General features: G+C 45.7%; 1 protein-coding gene across 1 annotated transcript; it reads right to left on the bottom strand.

Annotated features, from left to right (window-relative positions):
- Positions 1-2059: 2059 nt before the first annotated feature.
- On the bottom strand, positions 2060-12706 carry LOC306912519 (angiomotin-like 2a). The gene is made up of 11 exons (XM_079488809.1): positions 12541-12706; positions 10979-11805; positions 10098-10266; positions 8304-8448; positions 7897-7986; positions 6623-6918; positions 5629-5804; positions 5254-5355; positions 4826-5010; positions 4173-4292; positions 2060-3627 (listed from the first exon to the last, which is right to left on the bottom strand). The coding sequence occupies exons 2-11, from the start codon at positions 11710-11712 to the stop codon at positions 3542-3544; spliced, it is 2103 nt and encodes a 700-aa protein (XP_079344935.1). The 5' UTR covers positions 11713-11805; positions 12541-12706; the 3' UTR covers positions 2060-3541.
- Positions 12707-19972: the final 7266 nt, after the last annotated feature.

Raw genomic sequence — 19972 nt, 5'->3', positions numbered from 1 at the left:
TGTCAGTCAGCGTGCTAGATAAACGCTCTCAGTTCATAAATAAGATTGATTGCGTTGCATGCCGCTAGTTCCTGTTCTGTGTTTTCCCATACAAGCTGTTCTGTCATAAGCATTCATGCTATCCTGCCATCTAATTTCCTCTTTATAAAAAGCCCAAGCCCAGGCATGCTGAGGTGTTTTAAAGTGCCCCCTATCTAATTATCAAACCGCACAAAGGCATACTTAACATCTGTGCCTGTTGGAGTGCGTGCGTGCATGCGCGTGTGCACATGCGCGCGTGCGTGCGTGCGTGCGTGCGTGCGTGCGTGCGAGAGAGAGAGAGAGAGAGAGAGATAGAGAGAGAGAGAGAGAGAGAGAGAGAGAGAGAGAGAGAGATTGGACTACACACACACACACACACACACACACACACACACACACACACACACACACACACACACACACTCTGACTGGGCACATGGAATGAGCATGGTTGGACACTGTATATTCAAAGGAAGTGACTACCACTACTTTGCGAGTGTACAAGTTAACCGACAACATTGAGAGATATTCTGTTTGCTTCATACATGTGAGTCAGATTACACCAGAAGGGAATCTGATTTTCAACGTACGCATTGGCTTCACGAGTTACAAATATTTATGAGATTGTTGTGATTCCATATCATGGATTGCACTTTACGAGTTACGCATGTGAGACTGTTCTGATTCCATAGAAATAAGAGATGAAATTATGAATAAGTCAACTCATGAAAGTGTTTGCGAAATCTAAAAAGCAAAGTTTATTGATATGCCACAGATGATGTTACAGAGCCTGTGTGTAAGCATTGCCCCTTGCGTTGTGAGCTTGTGGTTCTTCTATTTAAAAAAAAAAAAGCTTTAACAACACAAATCTTGTACGGGGCTCCTTGGCACAAAATATTTAAATGTGGGGGTTCCTTGCCATGAAAAAGTTAGAAAAGACACTGCTATAAGGAAATGATCGCTAGGGTGTGTTGGCTCCTACGTACATACAGTACATGCCCACAGGGCCATCCAAGCCACACACATACACGCAGAATGTTGGGATGTGTGTGAAAACTGTAGCTGTCAACCTCCTGCTCTGATGACCCCAGCACATTCTCTGTGCCATTGTCCTGCCTCACTGTGAAGTCTCATTGTCAGCTCAGTACCGGCACAAACTGGTACAAGTCAATATCTTCTGGTGTGTGTGTGTGCGTGTGTGTGCGTGTGTGTGTGTGTAGAAGAAGTATATATATATATATAGAGATGCATGACAGAAACAGAAACAGATATCACATAACAGAAGAGCTCATCATTCTATTCTCATCTGTATCTCACACTGTGGCATGCCTAAAAATAGCACACAAACACCTCTCTAAGTCCAGGTGTTGATAGTCGAATCGGGGGACAATAAAATAGACCAATTATGAAATGTAATGAATGTTGGCAGTGGCGTGTTGCCCGTTCATAGGTATGCTGAACGGGGATCAGCCACTAATCTGGGAGAAACCTGCCTTTGTCTAAGTATATCGTTACATTGTCCCTTTAAGAATGCTATGTATGTCAAACACTCTCTTCATTGCTCGAGCAGAGAACAAGAGAACAGGCCACCAGGGAAAGCTGAACCCAAAAGAATGCAGCTCTCTGGCATTCATTAACGAAAGAAGCTAGCCCGCTCTGCGGAGGGACGCGGAGGGAAGGGCCTTTCACTGCGCTGTGGAAGGACGCCGAGGTAAAGGCCTTTCATTGGGCCTGGGCCGTGGCTCAGCGGTCCAGGCACCTTGGCTGGTAATCCAGTCTGGCAGTGTGCCGCGGGTTCGACTCCCGATCCCGACGGCCTTTACTGCATGTCATCCCCCCATCTCTCTCCCCATTTCCTGTCAGCCTACTGTCTGTCCCTCCATAAAAAAAATATAAAATAAAGGCGAAAGCCACAAAAAAAAAAACATTTAAAAAAAAAAAGAAAAACAAACGCCGTTCATTGCTCTGTGGACGGTTGTGGAATGTGTGAAGAAGAGCAGAGCGATAAGGTGACGTGGAGTGATTGGATGTGCAGAGGAATAGGAAAGGAGAATGGTCAGTTATATTTTGCTTTCCGTGTAAATGTCAGGGTGCTTGAGCGAATTGTTGAAATTCCGCCTCATTCCGCCCAGTCATCACGAGTCGGGAGACCAGCTTTTGCATATATTAGAATATTTTATTGCTTTATGAAATGTTGCATGAATTTGATTTTAACAACCTTCATATTGTTAGGAGTTCACAGAAATGTCTTTGCTTGAGGTCAACACTTGGTTGGTTGGTATACACAGCTTGACATGACCGTGATTGTCTGCACATAACTTACATAATAAAACATAAGATAAACTCTTTGGCATCCTGCTCTCAGCACTATTATACTAAAATAATACATCTGTATAAAATATATATATATATATATAATTAACCTTTTTGTTAGTTCAAAGCTCACAGTAAACAAAAACCAAAAACGGTGTAGTTTGCAGCTTTTATCCTTGACGTTGACGTTCGGACCAGCAGATACGCCAAATCAGGAAATAACACACACACACACACACACACACACACACACACACACACACACACACACACACACACACACACCTTGAGAAGGAGAATATAATCACAAAATAAGATGAAATCAACGCCATGCCACATCACCCTACTAAATAAAATAAAATTAAAACTAAAACAAAAACAAAAAAACATCGTCTTTTCTACATTTCGTGTCACTACACGTACTTCTGAGCTTTAGTAGAACCCGCTACTGAAGCTTTGGAAATATGAACAGCGAGACTATAGAAATCAACAGTGTTTCATGTTTTATGAGTTTAAGAGCAAAGGCGAAGTTTTCCCAACCAGATAAATTCCATGAGAATAAATTAACTCAGATTAACTCAACATTTCTTCAGGGGGAGGGGAATGCAGGTTGGGAGTTCACAAAGATAACCTTGTCCTGAAGATCGATCTAGAGGGGCTCGAGGCTTTAGCTAATATTTGGGGAATGTGGAAACCGGATTAGATAAATAGAACCCTCTTGATTCTGTGAACAGGAACAAGAGGGACAGGGGGGGGGGGGGGGGTAGTATAAATGAGAAGCAATTATTATATAAATACTTTGGCATACACTCTCTGAGAACATGTTGCGCCGTTTACAATCCACAATACTGTCTTGAGTACCGCAAAAGATTCACATTTTGGTCCCCCAGACGGGGCAGCCTCCCAGCAGCTGCCCAGCTCCATGAGACAGACAGAGACAGAGCACAGCTCTGTCTCTTTAAATGTGAGATCAGTCTTTTTCTCTCTCTCTCTCTCTCTTTCTCTCTCTCTTCGTCTTCTGTTTTTTTAAACACACATTCTGCTGTCTTTCTACAACATTCCTGCCACGTGTAACCTCTGTGTTATGTCCAACCTCTACATCAATGACATCGACTTTCGCTCTCCACAGCCGTCAAGGAAGACTCTTCTTCGTCAACTCTTTGTCCTTTTCTTTTGTGTCCAGAATCAAACAGTCTCGTCTTTGTTTTTAAATGAAGATTTCGACCGCCTCGGATTCCAGGTCATCTAAGCCTCTGAAGGGGTTCAAAGGCAACTTCGGTGGTGCTGCCTTGTCTGAAAAAATAAAAAAAATAAAAAGAGAATGAATAATTGTATGAATGTTTAATGAGTAAACATTGAAATATTTCCCCCCGGATACAGCAATCCTGCCAATGGCTAAAGGTCAAAAGAGATTTTCCATACTGGAACAAACCACTCGAGTTAAGAGTCAATAGGTCATCATTTCCTAACCGTGCACATTCCACAAGGCCCCGCATTATGAACTATGACCTGGACAGCTGGCGTCTCATTGGCTGGTTTACGTCATGGTATGGCTAATCAATGAGTGCCAGGAACCATCCATACTTAATGTGACGGCGTCAGGGTTCAAATCACATTTTACATGCACGCAGATGTGTTTGTGTGCTCATGTGTGTATAGCTGTGTACAAACGTGTCCATGCATGTGTGACTTCGAGCATGTGCAGTATGCGTACAAATTTACGTAGAATTAATAATTAATATACAATCAAATTTTCCGCATTGCTGGGTGGCTGGCTGATCTCGGCGCACGCTCGCATGCACAATTATTACACACGCCTGCAAGACAAGACGACTCACCGCTGTTGAGCTTGGTTGTGGCCTTCACATCCTCCTCATGGTGGTCGAGGCTACCGGGTTCAGACTGGACAGAGAGACGATGCAGTGGCAACGGCGTCTGGTCGTCTGATAGGCTTTTACCTGCAGGAAGGAAAAGTCAGGAATGCTTTAAATTTGTTTCTTCAACTTTCTTACCAACAAAACCTCTTCATACCGCTCAGTGTTTAACCAATCAACCCCTGTATACTTCGTTGACCGATGTGCCCCAGGGTTTGATACTTGGTCCCTTCCTTTTTTTACACTCTGATGAGCGGCGCAGAGTGGGGGGGAAACCCACTCACTCCAGCCGGCTTTTGTACCGCTCGCTCGTGTCGATTCCCCCCTACCCCGCTCCCTGCCACCCCACCCCCCACAGCGATCACCTTCATTTGCGTCAGATACGTCGCTGAGCAGCAAAATTATAATAAAAACATGCAAACAACAAAACACGGAGCAAACACACACACACCCCGCTCCACTCCCCCCCTCCGCACCGCTCACATGCTCTGCTCTAAACCAATTCTCATTGCTGAAAATAGCATCATCGAATGCCCAGAACAGGGACACCAGGGTTCATGTGGTTGAAAAAAAAAAAACAGTCTTATAGTCAGTAAAACAACAGCAATGTTCTTTACCTCGACTTTTGGCGGTGCAGCTGGCAGTGCTGATGGAGGGAGTGGAGATGGCGGCTCGGAGCCCCGCGTCCCTCTTGGCGAGGGTAGTGACACGGTCCTTCCTCCCCTGGTCCTGGTGCAGCCGCTGGTGAAGGATCTTGATCACAGCATCCTTCTCCAGGATCTGGGCATAGAGAGCACGGATCCTAAGGACAAAAAAACAACAACCAGTGGAGCCATTAAAACACTATAGGACCCACGAATTCACTTCTTTTGTTAACAAAAACCTGAATGACGTTTGTGTGCAAGAGACTGCATGCATTGTTAAGTGACTTTAATCAGCTTATAGTAACATCAATTATTGAGCGAATGATAAATGATTAAGTAAATCTATCTGGTGTCTGTTGGTCTTAGTCAAACAGTGGCGTCCGTATCTGTTAACCCCGTACCTGTTTTCCATCTCCTGGTTCCTGTAGTCAGCGACTGGCAGGTCTTCGTTGAAGCTGTTGTTGGAGGAGTGACAGGGTGAGTGGTTGATGATGGTGGTGTCTCTGTGAAGGGAAGGAGATACTGTGGATCAGGTCGGCAAAATCCAAAAGAAAATGTTTAACACACCGCCAGATGCACGTGTGTGTAGAAGAAAATACCAGTGCATGTTTAACCCATTTTGGGCGGGAACCCCTTTTGGTGTTTTAAACATTATGTTATAATTTAGCTATTGAAAAATAGCAGATCTACAAGCTCATAGCGCGCCACCGAGTGGCGCGCTACGAAAACTGGACTATGAATCGGCCTTATAACGTTCTGATCTACGCCAGGCTCACCTCTGCGCCGCGGCGGTGGCAGCGACCTCCATGGCAAACTGCCTCATGGTGCTCTCCTCCAGGTACTTCTGCTCCCAGCGCACCATGTCGGCCTCCAGGGCCAGGATGCGCTCCTCGCGCTCGCGCAGTCGCTCGTGCAGAGAGCTCACCGTCACCCCTGGTGGCTGAGACTGTCTCTGCGGGGGGCAGGAGAGGGGAACAAGACGGGGGGTGTTAGGCGATGTTGTTGTTGTTGTTACGCTGAAGCAGGGGTCGTCAACATGTCCGTACATGGACAAACGTGTCCGTGGCAAAGACTTTGTCATGTCCATGATAATTTCTTTCTTTAACACACCATTAGCTTATAATGTTTTTGATCATGAGACCCAATTACTGAATGTCAGTCTCCGGGTTTTCTTCATAATATGAGACTTATTTACTATGGCATATTATTAGGAGTCCAACTAGTACTAGTGGTTCTCCAATGTTTTATTTGCAAGGAACCTCTTAACAAATGGGACCACGGGTCCATTTGGTTCCATTTGTACAATCTCAGAGTTACAGACCTCAGACCTGTAATGGGTCATTCAGGGCCAGCTCTTTGTGTGTTTCTCATTTTGTATGTCCGTGACAAAAATTTAATTTCGACAAAAGTAAGAGGAGAGGAGGGACTGCAGGCGGACCCGTGGAAGTATGATTGGGAAACCCTGTGCAGCTGGGCTTTAACGTTGAGCGCGTTTGCACTTCCGCATTTTGGGCACCAAATTTTGGTGCCCAAATCGGGGGGAAAAAGGCGGAAGTAGAAGGCTCTTCCGGGTGCTTCAAAACGCCACTGAGCAACTTCCACTGACATGAATAGCGGAGGGGGCGGAGCTTCGCGCCAGATCAGTCTCTATCCTTTTAATACTCTATGCCCTGACCTCTGCGCTGAACGTGCAGGATATGTCTTCGAATAGGCGGCGATTGGACAGGTAATTCCTGTGGTGTTTATATATATATATATATATATATATACCTGCTGGGCCCTCAGGCTCCGCAGCTCCTGCTCCAGGCGCGTCCGGAGGCGCATCTCCAGGCTCTCCCGCTTCTCGCAGGTCGACTGCAGCTGGGCCAGGGCGCTCTGCAGGCGCTCCACCTTCTCCACGTAGGCCCTCTTCCTCCGCAGCTCCTCCTCCAGCTGACGGCCGCGGCCCCGGGCCGTCTCCAGGGCCTCCTCCAGCTGCTCCGACCTCAGGCCCTGCTCGTCCGCCGTGGCCCGGAGGCGCTGCAGCTCCCGTTCCACGCGCTCCCGCTCAAAGTTCTGCTCCTCGTCTAAAAAAGGGGCAAAGCAAAAAAAAAAAAGGAGGCCATGTGGTTAGCGCATGTCCAACAGATGATGGTTAAATGATCATGATTTTTTTTGTAATGGTGGTCTCAATCTCACCATTTTGAGCGGGAACCCCTTTTGGTGGTTACATACATTATGTTATAATTTAGCTATTGAAAAATAGCAGATCTACAAGCTCATAGCGCGCCACCGAGTGGCGCGCTATGAACTTGTAGGTCTGCTATTTTTGAAAAATCGTTAAAATGTGCCTCAAATCTTTCCGAAAATTGTCATGATTTAGAAAGCTTTTTTTTTTTTTTTTTTTACGTCAGGCCTAAATGGTTTAAACTGTGCGCCGAGGAGAACTTGCATACCACTTAAGACAACAGTGCTGGTCAAAAGTCACTTGAATCCCCTTCCCACAAAAGTAAAAATATCAGTCTGCCATTTCTCCCTACGGAGTTCCAACCACCCGCTAATAAGTCCCAGGATTCCAACATCGTGGCTGATGTTCTTCATTTACCCAAGCACTCGTGGAATGCCGAGAGGAGGAGGTCGGAGGAAGTGGGGGTGGTGCGCCCTCTCCCTTTGACCCACATGGGCCAGAACATTCCTCACTCGGACCACAGAAACACCTCTCAGCTCTGCTCTTATCCATTCTTAAATAGACAATATAAATCAAGCTAAACAGGGGTTTGGGGGGCGGTGGGGGTCTTCTACTGTTGTCTGTGATTTATTTCTCCTCTAGTTTCCCCGTTTCCTTCCCTCCAAGCGAGCTGCGCTGAATTCTAAGCCCACTTACCAAATAAGCAGAGGTTATGCAAGTGAAATTCCTGCATGCAGGATGTGCTTAGCTACTAAAGGGCCCCATGGTAGGCTTTCAATCCAATCAAGAATGTTGATCGCAACTGGGGTGGGGTGGGGGGGGATGGGTGTCACAGAGCCTGGGAGAAAAATCTGGTCAGACAGGATGACATACTTACTCTGCTCAAGTAGTTTGGCCATGATGTGCTGGTTGTGGTCGGCAACCTCCACCTCTTTTGCGACGTGCGTCCTGGCGTTTTCAAGGTTTTCTGTGGTGGCCAAAGTGGGTTCAGGTTAGTATTCAGATTCACTGTACAGTAGGATTGATTGATTGATTGATTGATTGAAATATTTATTAACAGTTTGCAGAATTACAGTACTTCAAGCACAAACTCAATACAAAGGCTGTTAACTGCGAGTGGCCGACCCAATTAAGCATTACACTTGTACAAGAGGGTCCACCATGTTCAATTCATCAAAAGTTATACAGTCGCAGTACTACAGTGACCATGTGTCTGTGTCACCACACACTACAAAAACAGGACTTCCACTTGTCTGTGGGGGTTGTGGGAAATGTAGTCTGTACCTCTCAGGTCTCTGTTGAAGTCTTGCAATCTCCTGATCTCCGCCACCAGTCTTTTTCTTAGGGTTTGCTCCAGGTTTTCTCTCTTACTGCTGCCCTGCATCAGGGTCTCATAGGCCTCTGAAATACGCTGGATTTCCTGCTCCAACTGTAGGTGACAAGAGGGGTGCAAGAGAGCAGGAGGAAAGAGTGGAGAGATTCTTTGGTAAGCCACTTTGACATGCCAGAGGGCAGAGGGGATATTGGTACAGTACATAAAAATACATATGGGCATGAAGAATGCTATGTATACAGTATAAACAGGACACATGTGTGTGTGTGTGTGTGTGTGTGTGTGTGTGCGTGTGTGTGTGTGTGTGTGTGTGAGCGTGCGTGTGTACGTACAGGAATTCTAACCCGCACCACTCCCTGTGTGACTGATTTATATCTACATTCCTGAGGGCCAACAGCCCTAGTTCCAGGTGTGAGTGCACAAACGCGCAAGTACACGACACACATACACACACTATGATGAAACGCACAAAGGCACTCACACAGAGGTCTGGGCAAGCCGCCAGTTGCGGGAAAGGTGTGCATGCCTGTGCCTGGGCTGTGGACACACCATTACAGCAGTCACACAGGCATGTTTACTCAGGGCCGCGGCCCGACAGGGAAAACTTTCCAACCCTGGCAATTATCATTCTTTAAGGCTGAGACAAGGCAATGGCTTAATGACGTAACCTCAGCGGAAAGCAGTTGATTCTTTTTTTTTTTTAATACATATAATGGCTAGAGTGAGTCGCGTCGACGTCTCACGGCCTGGTTCCATCCTGTTAAAAGGTGGAGAGACATGCTTTGGCCTGTTGACTACGGAGCTGACTATGAAACTCGGCACATACACTACACTACGTTACGCAAATGTTATGCTTGGAAGAAAAAAACAATGACAGCTACTGTCAAGAAAATAAAGGAGGAAGAGTGAAGTACAAAAGGATCCTTTCAGTTTTTAATCAAAGCACGAAAGCAGTCGGCCGCCTGCCACGGAGAGAGAGCTCTCTCCCTCTACCCTCTTCTACGTGGGTCAGCTGTGCCGAGGGGGTCAACCACCCTGACATGTCCTGGATTAGACTGAGAATCTATAGCCTCAGTGGAACTAAAGGGCACACACAGCCAGCCCTCCTCTGGGTCAACTACAACAATGGGGGAAGTGTGGACACAGTAGCTGCCTGACGGCCTCCGTTTGTGATTCTGCGGTATGGATGATAGCAGCTGCCACTCTCATCTGTCCAGCGCAGATGAGGGGGGGAGGGCGTGTCGCGTGTGTGTGCTGGATGTGCGAGGGACAACTGCTCACTAGGATAGGGTTTCCTAGACAGGTGCTAATGTCTAGCAAGGCATACGCCGCTTCAGTTTTCATCCGACTTCGGGACATGTATGCCAATTTCACTACTCCCCTGGCGCGAGTTTGTGCTGCCTGTGGTCTTGTTCATCTAACTGACAGTTCCAGAATTTTAAAAAGAAATCACACTTGAGGGGCGCTCTTATCATCCTACATCATCACTTTCCGGCCAATCACTTTTGGCGTCCTCACTTTTCTGTCCTCTCAGCCAATCAAATCATCGCTGTGGGGTACACCGAGACAAGGCTGCTGGGCATAGGAGGGGCTAGCGCCCCTCAAATACAAGCAAGCACCCCCTCTTTGTTGACCCTGTTAGGAGTATTCAAGTAATATACATGTATTGCACCCTCAAGTGCACAATGTTTGCAAGAGCAACTGCATAAAAGACAGAAGATGGACGATTCTTTTTCTCCTAATACCTTTTGGATGCGGCCCGTCTTCTCCCGGTGCGCTTCTAGCTCTTGCCTCAGCTTTTCATTCTCCATCAGCAGCAGTTCCACCTGGTTTGGCTCCTCCAGGCCAGCAGGGGGCAGTCCGGTGAACATGTTGTAGCAGAATGTTTCGGCTGTCTGGCCAGGCTGCGCATACCTGGGGGTTAGAGATAATCGATTTAATTTTTTTGTTGTATTACTTGGCTATAATGTCTTAATTAAGTATGCACATTTCTCATTTCAACAAGACTTCAGCTGGTTGGTGGAACATAAAGATGTCTTGACATGTTGGCACCTTGCCTAAATTGGTTCTCAGCTGGCTACAGGGGTGTGAGAAAAACAACTATACTTAAGCGAGGCATCGAGATACGTATCGCTTTAAACACCTGTCCTTCCATTCTCTTCTACCAGCAAACAGACAAGCAGACTCCAGGCCTGCTAAGAATGTGACAACCTATATGGGGAACATAGCTTTGGTGAAAGCATCCAAAGTATCGCAAGCACCTGGAACTATCTTTGTAGTAGTATGCAAGGCATGGCGAACGCTATGTGCATGGACTCCACCAGGACATGTTCCCAGGACACTACGGTGATTCACTGTATTTTTGTTTACGCATGCAAGACGCAATGACAGCCCTGGGAGCCGATTACGAGAACGGCCATTTAAAAGATGAAATACAGGCCATGATGAGGTAATGTCTGTGATCATAATGATTATGGCTATGAAAATGGAAAACGGTGCCAGTGTAAACATGAATGCAAACAAACACACACAGTCACACACAGACACAGTCACACACAGTCACACACACACACACACACACACACACACACACACACACACAGGTTGAACACCGACCCCTGTGTACCTGTGCTGCTGGGACTGCAGAGGCTGTGGCTCCTGAGCCAGGTGGTGGGGGATAAATCCTTGGCCTTGGATGGGGACAGAATACTCTGGTGGTGGACTGCGCTTGTCCAGGCCGGGCCCTGTGCCCTGGGGGTCATGTGGGGTGTAGTAAGCCAGCTCAGGGTAGCTTTGAGAAGAGGCCTTCTCGCTCCTCTCCAGGGACATCTGCTGCAAGAGGCGTTCGCTGAGCGACCGGGCATGGCCGCGCTTCACCTCCATCAGGTCGGCCTCTTCGTGGAAGTCCCCCTCGTGCAGGAGGGCCTCCTCGTGGAGCTGCTTGAGAGGGCCGCCCGCCGCGGCGACCTGCACAGCAGGGCCGCCCCAGTGCGACGCCAGGTACTGGGAGTGAGCCTTGGCCTGTTCATAAGTGGGCAGCTCCTCTCCGTGCAGCTGGTAGAGCTGGTAGCCGTTCTCCGAGTGCTGGTAGTCTCCCTGGTGCTCCTGGCCCTGGGGCTCCTGCCTGGCGGACAGCTGGGGGAACTGGGGGTCCTCCTGCGTGAGGCTCTCGAGCGAGGAGCGGGGGCTTCTGGACGCGTCGCCGGCACTGCCGGGCCCACTGTTGCTGCCGCTGCCTCCGCGCAAGGCCTGCTGCTGGATTGCCAACAAGGTGCGGTTGTCTGTGGGGTTCCCATAGCGAAGCTGCTCTTGGATGAGTCGGTGCAGGACCGTGCCAGACGGTTCCTCGGTGGACGCCATGTAGGACTAGTATGGACGTTGTCGTCGTTATGCTCTCCGCTGATCTTATAGGTTATAGATCCGTTCTACGATATTCAAGAATCAGCCCCGAACCTGGAAGAGAGCAGAATAAATTAGCACATTGATAATAATAAATAACAAGAATGTCAGTGAAGGATTAGATGATCATGTCCGTACTAAACATTTATGACATGAAATATGATTTGCAAATATGTATTTTTGTTCATTTGAAACTCCCTTCTGTTACATTTTTATTTGTCTTTTTAGTCCATTATATATTTAATATTATTCTGAACAGCATACACATTATCTTCTGTAGGCCCACTGCCTTCCCAACAAGGACACTGACTGACACTGTATTATCTGTATACAAAACCAAAACAAAAAAAACACCTAACACAACAATACAAAAACATATGGGAGATTTAATTTCCGCCTCTATAGTGAAGAAATGTTTTGCTTTGTCTAGTCACTGACACTAACATAAAAGACTGTAAAGTTCAAGTCACTAAAAATCATTGGTGTTGCGGTGGTGTGTGCAATCCAACTAAATAGCGACACGTGTGGACATATTTCCCACTACATGCCAAAATGCGTGCCGCAAAAATTCCAATCTCACGGGGGAGCAAAACCGCACGAAAGCCAAATTTAGCCTCTAATAAAACTACATCTTTTCTCCTCGCGAAGTTATCCGGTACTTAACCTTCCGTAAATAAGTTTTGATACGACAACGCAAGTCCAAAATGTTTCGGAATAGAACAAAAATAGCAACAATGTATGTGTGTTTCTATTGTGGTTAAAAAAAAGTGGAAAAAAGCTCTCTCTTACCAGCTCAGGCTCTCTCTCCCCCGGCGAAAAAGTATTAAACTTGAAGTAATGTCGATGATGTATTCCACTATTTCCACAAAGGTTTCTTCGGTTTCAAAAGTTTCTCATCCCCCCTCGTTGCTGTATCCAACGAGCGGTCGTGGTCTCGTGTGCTTCTGCTGCCTGTTGTAGCTGAACTCTGAAATGGTTGTCGAGAGAGAGAGAGAGAGAGAGAGAGAGAGAGAGCGAGAGAGAGAGAGAGAGAGAGAGAGAGAGAGAGAGAGCGAGCGAGCGCAGGCGACGATAATAAGTAACCGAGGAGGGACTGAGGTCGGAATGACAGGAATGCAAAGCGCGAGGTCCCTCGGGGATCAAAAGCGTAAAACCACACGGTTCCAGCGGGAGGGAGAGAGAGAGGGAGGGAGCTGAACTGAAACTCTGCCAGTGCTCTTTATTGCCGTGGGGACTTTAGTTTAAGCGTGAAGTTTTAGGACAGTTAGTTACTCCCATAGGGTTGGAATATAAATGAAACGAGGTGGAAAATGTTACGGACGGAACAAATGGATTATGAAGACGGGTTGCTTGCTTATTGCTGCATGCATGAACGGCCATTGGCCAAAGAAGCAGCAGCACAGAGTGACAGAGCATAAGGCGCCAATATCTGATTCTTTTGCACATAATAAAACTTATATTAGAAGCCCATCGGGTGTAGTGGTTCTCCTGAAACATTTTCATGTCAAGGACACCCAGTCTCCCAAATTGATGCATATCATATATATGGCCACGGACAGAGAAGATTTGTCTTTAAAATGTTCCATAACTTCCATTCCATTTTATTTTTTTATTAAATAACAAATCTACAAGCAGCTCACAACTCTAATTGTACCATGAGTTGTGAGCTAGATTGACTGCTTTAGAAAATAGGGTTAAGTGGTTAAACTTGTTTTTGTTCTTTATTAACTCATTTGCTGGTGATACCATACCCCCCCCCCCCCCCCCCTCCTTCCCGCCCCACCAAGGACCCTGCAGTGCTCATCCATAGCCTGGCTAATAAGCCAGACTCAAATCACACTGTCGTCCGCCGGCAGGCAATTTTTTTTTGTGCAAACGGCTGATAGCCTGGCTTAGCCTATAGGCTTTAGCCTTAGCTCATCCAGACCCCATGAGAACTACTGGGGTAGGAGCGAACACATAACCAATATCTGATTCTTTTGCACATAATAAAACTTATATTAGAAGCCCATCGGGTGTAGTGGTTCTCCTGAAACATTTTCATGTCAAGGACACCCAGTCTCCCAAATTGATGCATATCATATATATGGCCACGGAAAATTGCCGGCAGGCAATTTTTTTGTGTGCAAACGGCTGATAGCCTGGCTTAGCCTATAGGCTTTAGCCTTAGCTCATCCAGACCCCATGAGAACTACTGGGGTAGGAGCGAACACATAACTGGCCAAAAATATTAAGCCGCCTACCATTCTTTCCAATGCCTATCACGGTATCACCAGCAGAGGAATGTGTGTTCCCTCCATCATGTTTGTTGGTTGTAATGGATGCTAAAAGGTGGTGATAAGTAGGCTACGTGTGGGAGAATGTGTCCTATATGTGTGTGTGGGAGATACAGAGAAAATGTGAAAGTGTTGTGCGTGCATACTTTTCCCTCCCTGATGTGTGAGTGTGCGGCAGCTGCGGCCATGGTATCTGAGGCCTGCATACTAGTATGAAGGTTAATAGTGGCTTCCCTGTGACCAGGGAGAATAGTGTCCCTTTGTAGCCATGCAACGTACTGCACGATGTAATGCACAAACACACTCACTGCAGAATGCCACGTTGAAGCACCTGCTGTTGTTCCAAGTGTTTCGAATCTCTAATATGCACACTCTGCCTGTCTTCCTTTGGAATGGGCGTAAAAACACGCACACACGCACACACGCACACACACGCACACACACACGCACGCACACGCGCGCGCACACACACACACACACACACACACACACACACACACACACACACACACACAAGAACGATGCTTTATATAAATAAATTATTTATATTATAATTGTTTATTATTATTCAACAGCTGATGCTTACATTTTCTTATGGGTTTCTTATGGGAATCGCCGCGGGCAAGAACATCTCTACATGACCAGCCTTTATTTTTGTCTTTGAAGACCACAAGACGAGTCTTAGCTATTTACTACCCATAATGTATAGACGACTCCAGACGAGGAGTCTGAGTTTTAGACAGGGCCCTTTAAATAGCAGAGATGTTAGTCATAATAGCCTAATGGTGTCTGTGGAATGGGGATGATGAGGGAGGGGTGCAAATAAAGCAGCCTCTGATAGTTCTCTTTACAGGAGTTCCATTTACTCCTATAAGACACAGAGTAAAACAACAAATTCACACACAAACTCTCAGTGCAGGCTTGATAAAACAACACACCCCCCACAGCATATCACTGCGATTGATTCGCGAGGGTCGCATTTGGTCACTAGACACGGGACAATGGACTCATAGCACATAAAAATCTATAGGCCCTACATTGAATTGCCATTGATTCAGCAATGGCACGCATCCCTGAACATCAGTCCATCTCTCTCTCTCTCTATTAGGACTACCCTCTAATCAAACACACACACTCTGTCTCACTCACTCTCACACACACGCACACACGCACGCACGCACATTCCAGTCATGTTTCAGATGGCAAATAGACTCATTTTGAAACCACCCTTGACACTGCGTCTCTGCAAGTGGCATTCTGAGCAGACGACTGGTCAACAAAGAGGGGCACGTTTGTATCTCACTCCTCCGGTGTATTCTGGGAGGCTCTACTCTCTCCACCTTGTTAAAAAGGCTTGCTCATGTCATTTAGCACTACATCACTACTTCCTCTGCTCCCTTCATGGTGTGTGTGTGTGTGTGTGTGTGTGTGTGTGTGTGTGTGTGTGTGTGTGTGTGTGTGTGTTTGTACTTGTGTTACTGTAGCTTTGAGTGCCACTTTTTAGAATTCACTCAAAATTGGGGTTTAAACGCCACAATTTTAAAGTTCAGAATGGATAAAAAAAACCATATAAATATAGATTTATTTATTTTCATGTCTGGGTGCATTGAGTCAAGTGTAGGTATGATTCAACTTTTCATTAATATTGTTTATAATGTTATAGAAAAAAAGCAAGTCAAGGAGGAATAAAATCGTAAAAAATCGTAATATTGAAACAATCGAATCACAATCTAATTAAGAATTGCAATATAAATCGAATCGGCACATCCAGATTGTATCGAATCGGGAGGTAAGTGAATTGTCCCACCCCTACAATATAGTAGCTACATATTTATAGTGTGGAGAATTTTCCTTGTCCTCCCAAGAGATTAAGAAAAGATTGAAGTTGGAAATTTAGGCATTTGTGTTTAGAGGCACTAATAGGCTATAAACAGTGTTGTGTCACCCACTGTGAGTTGTGAGCTTGTAGGCCGGAACTTATTCAGGTATAACATTAGGGCTTTAGGGTTCAAATAGCAATACATTATATAGGTAAAAATGGCATTTATAGAAAAAAAAGTAATGTCCTCACAAGTATAGTAATGTGTTGCGTGCACGTGCGCGCGTGCGTGTGTGTGTGTGTGCGTGCACCCTGCTGGCCCCTGCCCTCTATCTCTGCTGGTGGGACAACGCCTCTGGGCCATTTGCTCCCCATTGTGGAACACTTCCTGAGAACTTCCAAAGGAATGCAAGGCCGACCCTTTGAAAGTTACTGACACTCTAAACAAGCCATTACAGTAAATGGACATCCAAAATGGCTTGCCACAAACATTTCTCTGTGTCTGTAATGTGGACTTTGAGCACTCGAGCAGGACAAACGTTACATCTGAGTTATTCTTTATGTGCATGTGGGGGAAGAGAGTGGCATGTAGGATATTTGAGGGCCATACTCAAAAAGCACAATGCTTTGTTGTTACACACGGAAACACACTGCCTCTGCGGTTTTGGTGGAAAGAAGGACACAATATAGAACAACAATGAGCATATTCAAACTACCAGTTATAAGAACAATAACAATTCTACTCTAAATATGGTATGTGCCACCTTGGCATTCGTACATTTTGTATGGAAAACCATTTCTTAAATGTTTATGGAAAAGGAAGGAGTCTGGAGTTGTATGAGAAGTGAATTAATTTGTGTGTACTGTATTTGAGTGTAATGATTCATTATCTGTAGGCTACAGTTCCAACAGTTTGGGGCCAGGCTGCAAATTAAAATGATGAGAAATGGGGTTAAACACCCTTTTTGACAAAAGAATAAATAAACAAATGTAATGGATGGAGGGGTAAAAATAATGAGATGATGTTAGAGTAGAATATATAGTAATTATAATGGGCTTGAGCACAAATAGTCTCGAATCGGTTGTAGAATCTTGCTGGCCTTGCATGGGTACAGTAGAAGCCCTTGAAACACGGTGGCACAGTTGGTAGTGCTGTCGCCTCACAGCTAGAAGGTCCTCGGTTCGATTCCCGCTGGGGACGCTATGGGCGCTGGGGGGCGTGTTCTCTCCTCCACTTCATCAGTGCCCATACCCGAGGCGGGGTTGGCGAAAGGGCCTTTCTGTGTGGAGTTTGCAACATGTCCATTTGTATAAATCACCTATGCATTAAACATAAAGTTAAAGTATCATCAACATTATCTGTGAATGCTGGTGGTAAACTCCTTCAAACTACCCTGATGATAATAATATAGCCATATATATTAAGAAAAAATAATCCTTTAGGACATTTTTGTAAAATGTTCACATATGACATGCCCAAAATAGAGATTGGGGGTTGAAAGTGGTTATCTAAGAAAGACCACAGCGGAATTCAAGAACAAGATGGATGCTCCAGTGCTTAATTGTGTGGGAAAGAATGGGACAGAATAGAATACAGGGTCACCTGATATGGCAGGACTGGCGAGGAATGCAACTAGATAGGACGTGAAGCACTGGGATGGCTTCCTCTCCTTGGCTCTCACATCCACGGACGGCTTCCTCATTCACGGAGGCACAATAGGTGAGGATAAGGTGCAGCGCACCCAAAACGGTGTCCTGTTCTCCGCACACCTTTGATATCCAGCATTCCCATGTATTCATATTTCCTCAACAATTTGGGCAGTGACTTATCATGAATGATTCCAGGATAGTTTTCCAGATGATAGTTGGTAGGTTGAACGTGGAAGGCAAGCGTTGTTTATGTAAGCAGCACACAGTAGTATACTGTACACAGTGTACAGTGATAGCCTGCTATCACTAGATAGATGATAGCCTGCTGTCTGATGATTTTAACATTACAAATTACAATCATATGAATATTTAAGTATTTCTGTGCTTGACTGGTAAAGGTAATAGTAATGACCAAAGATGGATGGAAAAAAATACCTTTCAATCATTTATTCGGTGAGTCTATAAAGTCTACAGTGTAGACTAGTAGACAGTGTAGTGTAATTATTCATATAATTGTACTGTGTAGACTCTACACAGTAAAATTACGAGTGTTAGTTTGACTGTGTAAAAGTGGACCTTTACAGATCCATTTCTATACTGTACAGAGATTCCACAGCACTCAACCTTTTATTAACTATCAGGAAACATCCAAACTGATCTATTTTTATTGTGAAGTGGTTGGGCAACCCCTTCATGTTCCAGCCAGTCAAGCTGCACTCCAGGGAACTTCCAACGTTTCTCAGCAGACAGGCAGACATTTGAGTCATTATGACAGCAACATCTCATACGTGCATGTCTGCACAGTGCACTGCACCTGTGTTTGCTTACTTACGTCTTTATCGTCTTTGCGATAAATCCCATATAATACAATTGAACTCAATTAAGAAAATTTGAGACATGTAATTAATCCAATTTATTATGTTGGACTGGGGGCAATCTTGCACTCAGTTCATTTAATTCAGGAACTGTACTCAAAGAAGCTACTTTTGAAAGAATGCAACAGGGAGTTATGAATAATTATTTCTTTGCAGATAATTATTTTCTTTGCAGATGTTCTGTAATCATTTAATTTCCATATTTAATCATCAGTTGAATTTACATAACCTTTGTTAGCCGTTTTCCAATGTTGTGTTAGCTCTGTTTTCCAATGTAATGTGTACCTTACCTGCTTTGCCTAACTGGAAAATCCACATTTTTTCATGTAGTGTGATATTTGAGATGCGCTCCTTTGGATTGTAATATGCAGATGGGACGTCAGAGTAACGCTTAGGCCAAGCAAAGCAGCACTGAATAAAATATGGCTGTGCTGTGCTGTGCTGTCTGTATTTATTTATTTCTCCTCCACATAGACTAGGGTAGAGAAGTAGTTTAAAAATGAAAATAACTAGTCTTTTCAGCAGAGGGATTCTAGACTGAATTCCCCAGTACTGCAGAATACATTATTACCATGGTGATTTGACCGTTGTTTCCTTTTGTCTGAAAACACTCTGAATACTTGGCATGTGCTCTTACTTATTACTCACACACCGCTGAGGGCAAATAGTTGAGTATCACCGTAATGATGTTCCTCCTTCCCCTTTCTTCCCGCAGCCTCAATTTCTGCTATCTGTTTTCTTTTCTTCCTTTCCACCTAATCTCTAACGATGCATGCGAAAGGCCTGTTTTATTAGTGACACAAACACAAAGGATTCTTGGCAGGCCAAGTGTGACGAGGTATTTAATAGGTGTTGTAGGAGGTCAGCTCAGAGAGAGAGAAGAAACAAGCTTTAAATACATGCAAGAGAAACTATTAGCCATAGGCTACAAGTCCTCTATACTCTTTCTGTGGCATTCCACCATATCCATTTCTAGGTGGTCTTATACTATGCAGTGCACCCAAGATCCACCATGAGCTAATGTCCCACATTTATCCTGCCTCTCGGAGACCCTGGTTTAGAATCACAGAGCAGATCCTCTTGGTATCTCAGTCATCCTCACCCTGAAGGCAAAACTGAAACAAAATCGGAGCCCCCCCCCCCCCCCCCCCCCCCACCCCCCACCCCCCGCGCTCGGAGGCCCTTTTATAAATACCGGCCCAAGTTGCCAGTTTGAGGTGAGAAAACATTTGCAGCCAGCCGTCTGCCCCGGAGACGGCGTGCCTGCTGCCATATGCACAGACGAACGAATGACACAGCAAACAGTTCAATACACCCTGTCCTAAAAGAGCCCCCCGGACCCTTGCCCCACACGTCACTCCACCAGCCAGCCTGGGAGGTCACCAGAATGCCAGTCATTCAACTGGGCCCCGGCATGTGTGCCCTCCAGCGAATATCTCCACTCCTCTGTTGCTGAGCCTGCACATAGCATTTGATCTGATCACTGGCTTTGGCCGGCGGCATGATGGAAAAGAGAGTGGGGGCTCTGTGTGTCTCTCTGTGAGTTCAGCACCTCTGAAAACCTAGCAGGGGCTTTCCATGGGCCAGCAGCAATGAGGGGA

This window comes from Electrona antarctica (genome assembly GCF_951216825.1).
Source record: "Electrona antarctica genome assembly, chromosome: 19".
Lineage (NCBI taxonomy): Eukaryota > Metazoa > Chordata > Actinopteri > Myctophiformes > Myctophidae > Electrona > Electrona antarctica.
Note: the sequence above shows the minus strand (reverse complement) of the source record. Positions and strands in the feature narration are given on the sequence as shown.

Coding starts and splice junctions, on each gene's coding strand:
- LOC306912519 (XM_079488809.1), bottom strand. CDS start 11,712: ATGGCGTCCACCGAGGAACCGTCTGGCACGGTCCTGCACCGACTCATC. Junction 10,267..10,978: donor CTGCAGTCCCAGCAGCACAG/GTACACAGGGGT, acceptor TCTAACCCCCAG/GTATGCGCAGCCTGGCCAGA. Junction 7,987..8,303: donor CTTCAACAGAGACCTGAGAG/GTACAGACTACA, acceptor TGGCCACCACAG/AAAACCTTGAAAACGCCAGG.